Consider the following 10,048-nt stretch of genomic DNA (forward strand, 5'->3'; position numbering starts at 1 on the left):
GGTCTGATGTCAGGTCTGATCTCGGGTCTGATGTCAGGTCTGATGTCAGGTCTGATCTCAGGTCTGATGTCAGGTCTGATCTTGGGTTTGATGTCTGGTCTGATCTCAGATCTGATGTCAGGTTTGATCTCAGGTCTGATCTCAGGTCTGATGTCAGATCTGATGTCAGGTCTGATGTCAGGTCTTCAATTCAATTCAATTCAAAAATACTTTATTAATCCCAGAGATTAATTATTTGTTGTAACTCGTTATCCTCATTTCATTAAGAGATGTTATAGATGCTGATACTGTAGACAGGAAGGATCTCTTGTAAAGGTCCATCCCACAGTGGATCCTAAGAAACTGGCTGCAGATGCCGACCGATCCGTCCACCCAGACTCGGGTGATCTCTCAGTTCCCCTGGACTGTAGGACCGCTTGAATGCTGGGCTGAACTCCTCCCAGAGCGATGGCCACTCCTCCCAGCAGTCTGCAGAGTTCCTCATAGCTGCGGACAGCCAACTGTAGGTGCTGAGGGACGATCCTGTCCTTCTGCTGTCGTGAACCGTGTTTCCTGCTAGTTCCAGGATCTCAGTGGTCAGGCACTCGAGCACAGCTGGCAGGTAGATGAGAATGCGTCCACATAACATCCTTTTCAACTCATTTGAGAGTTGGGGCCATAGTTGAGATATTATTTGAGCTTTTGAGATGTTATTCAGCTGCTGTTGTTGTAGAAAACTGCCTTGTTGCCATGGTTACGCATCATAACAAATGTCCAAAACTAAAAAAGTTTCAGTAAAAATCCTTCCAGCTGCACAGCATCTGATACCAGAGGAAACAATCATCCAAAAAATATGATTTACATCCAGAAAACCAGGAATTAAAGTTTCCAAAAGCAAAATCTCAGAATGAAAATAACAGAGCTGCTCCAACATGCAGCCACCTGGAGCGGCGCAGTTCTAGAACAAGAACAAGGTCTTATCTCAGGTCTGATGTCAGGTCTAATGTCAGGTCTGATCTAGGGTCTGATCTCGGGTCTGATCTCAGGACTCATGTCAGGTCTGATCTCGGGTCTGATCTCGGGTCTGATCTCAGGTCTGATCTCAGGTCTGATCTTAGGTCTGATCTTAGGTCTGATCTCGGGTCTGATCTCAGGTCTGATCTCAGGTCTGATCTTAGGTCTGATCTCGGGTCTGATGTCAGGTCTGATTTCGGGTCTGATGTCAGGTCTGATCTCGGTTCTAATCTCAGGTCTGACCTTGGGTCTGATGTCAGGTCTGATCTCAGATCTGATGTCAAGTTTGATCTCAGGTCTGATCTCAGGTCTGATGTCAGGTCTGATCTCGGGTCTGATCTCAGGTCTGATCTCGGGTCTGATCTCAGGTCTGATCTCGGGTCTGATCTCAGGTCTGATCTCGGGTCTGATGTCAGGTCTGATCTCGGGTCTGATGTCAGGTCTGATCTCGGTTCTGATCTCAGGTCTGACCTTGGGTCTGATGTCAGGTCTGATCTCAGGTCTGATGTCATGTCTGATTTCGGGTCTGATGTCAGGTCTGATTTCGGGTCTGATGTCAGGTCTGATCTCGGTTCTAATCTCAGGTCTGACCTTGGGTCTGATGTCAGGTCTGATCTCAGATCTGATGTCAAGTTTGATCTCAGGTCTGATCTCAGGTCTGATGTCAGGTCTGATCTCGGGTCTGATCTCAGGTCTGATCTCGGGTCTGATCTCGGGTCTGATCTTTGGTTGACACGTGAAAATGAGAAAACCGACATGAACCGTCTGAGGAAGTCCTACCTTACTGAAGCGAGGAGAGCAAGAGGAGAACTGTCTGATCTCCACGGGCTCGTCATCGTTGGTGTCGTCCTCGTCGTATGTGTTGATGTGGTGATAACGGTCTGAGCGAGCTGACAGACAGGAGGAGAAGCAACGAGTCGAACCCAGAAATAACAGTACAACACATGAACTTTGGTGCTAAATACAGATTTCAGCTCCTTCAAGGTTCAAGGTTCTTTATCGTCACCACATGTGGTCCATGAGGTGGAATGAAAATATGTACTCAGGGTCCCAGTTCCATCCAACACTAGCTAAAATATAAAGTGTGAAAAGAAACAATATATACGGATCTAAGATATACGCTAAATAGGGGTTGAACGAGTATATACATTTTAAACTCGACATTAACATAATAAAACCCGAGTAGAACTCGAGTATTTGATGACGTCATAGATCTCAAGATACAAAAATAAATAAATAAATAAAACCGCAAAAAAGGTAATTATTTACAAAAAAAAAAGACCAGCAGAACATTGGGAGCGTATATTATGCTCCTCCCATTTATCATACGGCAAATAAGTCACAGGAAAAACTAAACTATTAGTTTTTATTATTAAACTGCAAACGTGAAGAAACGTGCAGCACGTCAGAAACGAAACTTAAACCAAAACTGGTTCTGGTTCGGTGGATTGGACCCGGTGTTACACCAAACTCTGTGACCTGCAACAGTGCAGCACCGCCCCCTACGGTCACACGGTGGTCACATAATATGACGTCACTACGGATACTCGACTTTACATTTTTAACATCGATAAATGTCCTAGCAATCGATGTGTAGATTACTCGAGTACTCTGTTAATGCCCTAATGCTAAACACTAATAATGTAATATACAGTAATAAGGTGTATTAAACAGCAGCCTGAACATGAGTCTGTGGTGAGCAGATGGTATAAATACAGCAGCTTAAAGGCAAGAGATCAGCAGCATGGATAATCAGCAGCATGGATAGTCAGCAGTATGGATAGTCAGCAGCACAGATAATCAGCAGCACAGATAAGTCACATATCACCAATTAAAGTGTCATCACAGTGATTATGCTAGTTAGAGATTCATGAGTCTAACAGCCTCAGGGTAGAAGCTGTTCCTCAGTCTAGTGGTTCTACACTTAATGCTCCTCAACCTCCTTCCTGAGGGGAGTGGGGCAAAAAGTGTGTGCTGGGTGAGTGGGCTTCATGCTCACTGAAAACATTTTCCATCAAACCACTGTGGGAGGTGGTCTGGACCCATTTAATCCACAAACGTTCATCAGTCTGAAGGTAATCTGGTCATCTGAGCCTAGTGTAGGAGCTCCTCCTGATCCCCTCCTGAGCTCCTCCTGGGCTCCTCCTGGGCTCCTCCTGATCTCCTTCTGATGTCCTCCTGAACTTCTCCTGAGCTCCTCCTGGGCTCCTCCTGAGCTCCTCCTGAACTCCTCCTGGGCTCCTCCTGAGCTCCTCCTAGGCTCCTTACGCAGCAGAGAGGACGTCTCAGAGGAACAGCTCCCTCCGCAGCCAGCACATTAAACATCATTCCTGTCGTACTTGGGAATCTTCTGAATTTAAGCCTTTTTTCATTATTGTTTGACTAAAAGTTTTAATGAAGTTTTTATAAAAAATCTTCTCAATGATTAGTCTGAATTTTATTTTTCAGAGCGGATGTTGCGTGGGCAGGTCTCTCTTTGATTTAATGATTGTTTTGGACCCACTGTGGTTGCTGTGAGCTATAATGTTCTGTTCATGACACAACAGCCTGAATCATCAGAGACCCTCAGATCAATGAGATCACAATACGAGAAGTTACATTTAACAGCTAACAGCTTTCACATGAAGGAATCTCTGCCTTCCTTACTTGGAAAGTTTATAGAAGTCAGTTCATGGACATCAGGCTGAGTCTGAACTTTCTGAAAGATTTTTGGCTAACAGGCATCAACATCGCTGCATGATGAGACAGTTAGCCGTACTGCTAACAGGACATGGGTCCTGGACTTCTTAACCAACAGACCACAGCCTGTGAGGATCCACAACTTCTCCTCCTCCACCATAACCCTCAGCACTGGCTCCCCTCAGGGATGTGTGCTGAGCCCCCTCCTGTTCACTCTGCTCACGTATGACTGTGCACCTGCACATCCACATGGTAAAGTTTGCAGATGATACAGCGGTGGTGGGATGCAGCATCACAATTAATTTATTAACCTTTATTTAACCAGTCAAATCCCACTGAGATCACAGATCTCTTTAAGGGGAGGCCTGGACCTGGAGGCAGACTAACATGCAGGTTTTCGATCTCTGGGAGGAAACAGGAGTACCCGGAGAAAACCCACGCAAGCACGAGACGAACATGCAAACTCCACACAGAAAGACCCCAGGTCCAACAGGGGATTGAACCCAGGACCTTCTTGATGTGAGGCAACAGTGCTAACCACTGAGCCATCGTGCTGCAGAACAACGATGAGTCCAGCTACAGGCAGAAGGTGGAACACCTGGAGAGCTGGTGCAGGAAGAACAACCTTCACATCAATGTGAGGAAGATGAAGGAGATGGTTGTGGACTTCAGAAGGAAGACCCCCCCCCCCCCCCCCCATGTTCAGGCTACTGTTTAATACACCATATTATTTTATTAGTATTTAGTTTATATGTTAGATCCTTGTATACTGCTTCTTTTTATACTTTATATTTTGGGTGTAACTGGGGCCCTGAGTACATACTTTTGCTCCAGCTCATGTAGCACATGTGGTGAGAATGACAATACAGAGCGTTGACGTGAAAACAAGCGTCGGACACGACGTTCAGGAGTTACTGGCCCAAAGGTCAGAGATGGTTGTAACATCAAATGTTCTGCTTCGCTCTCACGGCTTCATGTTGCCTGTTGTGCTGCAGCCTGTCGAAGTCTATCTGGTCATGAAATAAATATTAAGCTGCTGGTCAAATGTGCATTTATTTCACATGTATGTAACTATGACGACTGCCGCTCGCTGGGATGTTGGTTGCTGGTTTAAATCCTGGTTCTAAAGTTGGACGTTGCGCTTGAGGGCCAGAGGACGACAGTTTACAGCTGCATTAGTTTGTAGTGTTCAATGTAACACATAATCCTGTCATTAAAGCAGGATTAACAGCTACAGACATGTATGCTGAGATTAATTATTGCAATATTACTTCCTGGCCGTGCTGCTGAGCCCTCCAGAGCATCTCATTATATTCACTTCCTCGTGTTCACAATGAAACTGCAGAAAAACTAAAAAACTTCTGCTGTCTGCAGCTTGTGCAGTTTCTGCTTTCACTCTGAAGTCATTGAATATACACTTTTATTACTTTTATCTTGATACGTATTTATGGACAACACGTGACTCAAACAGCAGAACAGTTGGTGAGTAAATATAAAACGATAATGAATAAAATGATCGGCCTCTTACTGTCGAAGTAGCTGGTGTCCTCCTCGGACTCCAGGTGAGGAACGAACTCGGCTTTCTGCCTCAGCAAGCTGTTCCAGTCCAGGCCGGTGAAGAAGGCGTGCTGCTTCACCTCAAACGCTCCGCCTGGCGTCCGGGACACAAAGCAGACGGACAAGTCCACACGGCTCCTCAGAGAACTCTGCTCATATTTGCTGTTTAGATGAAAACTGGTCGACTCTTCAGCACAGCGTCCACGACGGACTTATTAAAATATCAGAAGTTAAACGGTTGGAAAGTCTTTTACTTTTTAAACGTTGAGTTCTGCAGACATGTTCTTTTTTATTTCCTAAAAGGAAAAATTTAAATATCCGTTCTAACGTAAAATAAGTTGATGTAAAAATGTGAGTTTTGTTGCAGCTTGTTGCATGAACTGGATGATTTATGATGGTTTATGATGATTTATGATGATTAGACTACGTCAGAGCGTAGCAGCGTTTTAGTCCCGTCATCTTTAGACTTTTCTTCCTGCGGTCATTTTGTTGATTTTTTACACATTTTACTTGTTTTGAACTGAATCAGTTCAATCGCACAACTTGAACACGCTCGAGCTGTTTGCTCAGGACTTCAGAGCGACGCCTCTTCGTCTAGTCTGCGTCTGTTTGACTCCAAACGTTCCTTCGGCTGCAGAAACGATCTAGCACAGGATTATTGAACGAAAAGCACGAGGACTGCTCGATGTTTGCATCGAGGCTGAATTGTGCTGCGAGAAGCACAACAACAGGAAAGTGTTCTTGTTGGACGTGTTTGTAAAGAGGATTAAATCAGCTCTTTCCAGTCAAATGGACACTTTGAATTGTCTTTATAAAAACTTCCTCTGTTCGAGAAGTTCATCTGACATTTGTTCCTGTACAAATCTTGCATTTGTTGTTTAGAAGAACATTTAATTTGAGTTTTGATGCCTTTCAGGAAAAGCTCCAACATTTTCTCTGAGCAGAAAGCAAACGCAACCCGACCACAGACTGATGTTTGTGTGGTGTGAAGCTGTACCTGTGCCGAGCCTTACGAGCGGGTTGGTCTGCAGCAGAGCAGAGATGAGCGCCTGAGCGTCTGCAGGCAGCGCCTCGTCGCCGTCGGGCCAAACGATATCATCTGCCACAGGAAGCAAACGATCACTTTAAAATGAAAAGGATCCAAACACATCCAAAAACAAAATGTGTCAACAAAATATTCTCATCAAAGAAGGCAAGTCTTTGCTGTATCTGTCTTTATAGTTTAATGTTTGACTTCTAAGGAAATTAAAGAGCATCATAAACCAACTGTCACCTGATTAACATCAGAAGAAACTAGTCTTTGGTTCAACAGCTACTTAACTAAACACATTCACTTTGTTCCACGTGGCTCAGTTTTGTCAGATACAGTCACACTGAACAAGGGGGGTCCCACAAGGGTCTACTTTAGGGCCCTTGCTCTTTTTACTTTATATTAATCAAATCTTTGATCAGCTTAAATTCTCCTCTTACCACATGTACGCAGATGATACAGTGCTATACTCGTCACCGCCCTCTCTAGATGCAGTACACTCAAATCTTCAGACTGATTCAACAGTTTACAGAACGCTCTCCGTGATTCAAAATTAGCCTGAATGCTAGCAAAACTAAAGTTATGTTGTTTCCCATAATTCTGTGGTAACCATTCCTTCTATTAAAACACTGAATGGTGACATCAGGGACCGTAGACACATGCAAATATCTTGACATTTGGCTGGATAAAGATCTTCATTTTAAACATCATATTACATATCTAATAAAAAGCTAAAATTTACTCTGTGTTTTGTATAGACTGAAATCATGTTCTTCTATTTCTTACTGTAAGCGGCTTGTTTTCATCACAGCTGGACTGTGGAGACACAATCTATGCACTAACCTCCCCCACTGCCTCAGATAAACTGGAGCCCACTTACTTGCTCTGAGTGTTTTCATTCAACCTTTATTTCTGCAGGTTAGTTCCATTGAGCCTCGGGGACTCATTTACAAGAGAGGCCTGGTTTTAACAAAGAGTGATGACGACAGTGGACGATCATAAAAGAAATTGGTTTTTGTCATATTCAGTCTTTAGGACTCACCATCATATATTCTTGCTGGACTTCACTCAGTACTCGAAGGATATTGGTATATTTTCATATACAAAGCCATTTTATGAAAATAACCATCATAGATCTACTCCCAGTTCATTTCACTCCAGAACACACAGTCTCAGGGCCAGGCTGTGGTTTAAGGTACTTTGTGCCGCAGAGTCAGGAAAGATGAGTTTGTCCTGTTTCAGCCCGTGGTCTTAGAATGATCTGCAGCTCAATGCAGGTTGGAGTCTTCACTCCTTGATCTAGTTTTGAACAAAAACTGTACTGTTTGTGTCTCAATATGTGATTTTTAAAAAACTTTCATTGTATTTCATGTTTAATGAGCAGATGTTTTGTTGTAAATACTCTAATATCACTGTTATTAAGTCTGTTGCTGTGTTTATAATGGCATGTTTGCACCGTGCACATCGCCCAGGACATTCTTGTAAATGAGATTAATAATCTCAGTGGATTCCTCTCCTGGTCAAATAAAGGTTTTAAAAACTCATTTGTGTCACCTGTGATGACCTGTCCAAACAGCTCCTCAGGAGTGTCTCCAAAGAAAGGCACGCAGCCCACCAGGAACTCGTAGAGGATGATGCCCATCGCCCACCAGTCCACAGGTTTCCCGTAGCCCTGACGGAGGATCACCTCCGGAGCGATGTACTCAGGAGTCCCACAAACCTGAGACGAGATGTGGAGACAAAGAGGAAAGAAGGACAAAGATGAGCTGGAGTTTCAACACCTTGTGGAAAACTATAGTCCATCCAGAATTCAAGCAAACTCTTTGAACTGCTTTGGTGTACACCATGATGCTGAAAACTAAAAACTAGCAGAGTTGGTAGAACGGATCTGAACGTTTAATGTCTTACCTGTCGCAGATAGCTCTTTGAATGACCTCGGTTTGCTTCAAGATGGCAGCAACCTGAGCTCCACTTGGAGCTGTTAGACTTCAAGCCTGTTTCTCCACAATGAGGTTCTTCAAAAAGCTACCTTTGATGGTTCATAACCTTAACCGAGAACCCCACGTCCAAAGATCGGAACTGTCCCTTTAAGTATGCGAGAATTAAAATAAAAATTCAAGATATTATTTTTAAACTGCACAAGTTTTAAAGTCTGTTCAGGGTACTGGAGAAGCGAGTCCAATCGTTGGTTGAACCTCAGATCCAGAAGGAACAAAGAGGGTTCCTTCCTGGCCGTGGATCACTGGACCAGCTCTTTACCCTCACTAGGGTCCTCGAGGGGTCATGGGAGTTTGCCCATCCAGTCTACATGTGTTTTGTGGACTTGGAGAAGGCATTCGACCGTGTTCCTTGGAGTACACTGTGGGGGTGCTCCATGGGACTGGGGGCTCGTTGCTGTTTGGTCTCTGTGCAGACAGTGAGAGAGGTTGGGTCTCATTGCCGGCAGTAAGTCGGACCCTCCAGGTGGGAGTTGGACTCCACCGCCTGTTGTCACTGATTCTGTTCAGAACTTTCATGGACAGAACTTCTCGGTGCAGCCAGGGTGTGGAGGGAGTCCAGTTCTGTGGCCTCAGGATTCATCTCTGCTCTTTGCAGATGATGTGGTCCTGTTGGCTCATCGTGCCATGATCTTCAGCTCTCACTGGAGCAGTTCGCAGCTGGGAGGAGAACCAGCACCTCCACATCTGAGGCCATGGTCCTCAGTCAGAGGTGGATTGTTCTCTTCAGGTCGAGGGTGAGGTTCTGCCTCAAGTGGAGGAGTTCAAGCATCTCAGGGTTTTGTTCACTAGGGAGAGAAGAATAGAGCGTGAGATTGACAGACGGATTGGTGCAGCATCTGCAGTATTGTGGACTCTGTACCGGTCCGGTGTGGTGAAGAGGGAGCTGAGCTGTAAGACAAAGTTCTCTTCCAGTCGGTCTACGTTCCTCCCCTCACCTCTGGTCATGAACTCTGGTAGAGACTGAAAGAATGAGATTGTGGATCCAGGAGGTTGAAATGAGTTTCCTCTGCAGGGTAGCTGGACTCTCTTAGAGACAGGGGGAGAAGTTCAGGTATCAGGAGAGACTCAGAGTAGAACCTCTGCTCCTCCACATCCAGAAGAACCATTTGAGGTGGTTCATCTGGTAAGGATGCTCCCTGGGCACCTGCGTAGGGAGGTGCATCATGCATGTCCTACTGGGAGGAGACCCCGGGGAAGACCCAGGACATGCTGGCGAGACTATGTCTCTCGGTTGAACTGGGAACTCCTTGGAGTCCTTCCAGAAGAGCTGGAAGAGACTGTGGAAAGAGATGTCTGGACCTCCCTGCTCAAGATGCTGCCCCGAGACCTGAGTCCAGAACAAGATGATGGATGCAGTTTTAAAATCTGAATATAAATGGTAAATGGACTGCACCTATACAGCTCCTTTCTGTCTCATCCAGACACTCAAAGCTCTTCACAACAATCTGTGCTTCATCTACCCATTCATACAGCTCTATACTAGATCTGTAATCAGAGCTTTATCACATTCAGACACTGATGGGACACACGTCAGAGGCAATGAGGGTTCAGTGTCTTGCCCAGGGACTCTTCAGCATGTGACTGCTGCTGGATTCAAACCCCCAAATCTCCCATTGGAGGACGCCTGCTGACTTGATGATTTTTAATTTGAGTTTTAATAAATCTGCACCCATCCTGTTTAATTTCAGCAGGTGAAGGGGAAATCTCATCAACACTCAGTAATCCAGCATGAAACAGAACTGCTGCTACAGTATAATCCAGCATGAAACAGAACTGCTGCTACAGTATA

General features: G+C 44.9%; 1 protein-coding gene across 1 annotated transcript in view; it reads right to left on the minus strand.

Moving 5' to 3' along the window:
- Nucleotides 1-10,048, minus strand: part of LOC119430358 (microtubule-associated serine/threonine-protein kinase 2) — a 106,042-nt gene that overhangs the window by 16,124 nt on the left and 79,870 nt on the right. Inside the window, exons 16-19 of the mRNA XM_037697763.1 lie at nt 7,814-7,979; nt 6,227-6,328; nt 5,201-5,323; nt 1,774-1,883 (exon numbers count right to left, since the gene is read on the minus strand). Of these exons, the coding sequence (XP_037553691.1) occupies nt 1,774-1,883; nt 5,201-5,323; nt 6,227-6,328; nt 7,814-7,979 (501 nt within the window). The remainder of the gene's footprint in view (nt 1-1,773; nt 1,884-5,200; nt 5,324-6,226; nt 6,329-7,813; nt 7,980-10,048) is intronic.

This window comes from Nematolebias whitei, chromosome 3, assembly GCF_014905685.2.
Source record: "Nematolebias whitei isolate Nwh7 chromosome 3, NemWhi1, whole genome shotgun sequence".
Classification (NCBI taxonomy): domain Eukaryota; kingdom Metazoa; phylum Chordata; class Actinopteri; order Cyprinodontiformes; family Rivulidae; genus Nematolebias; species Nematolebias whitei.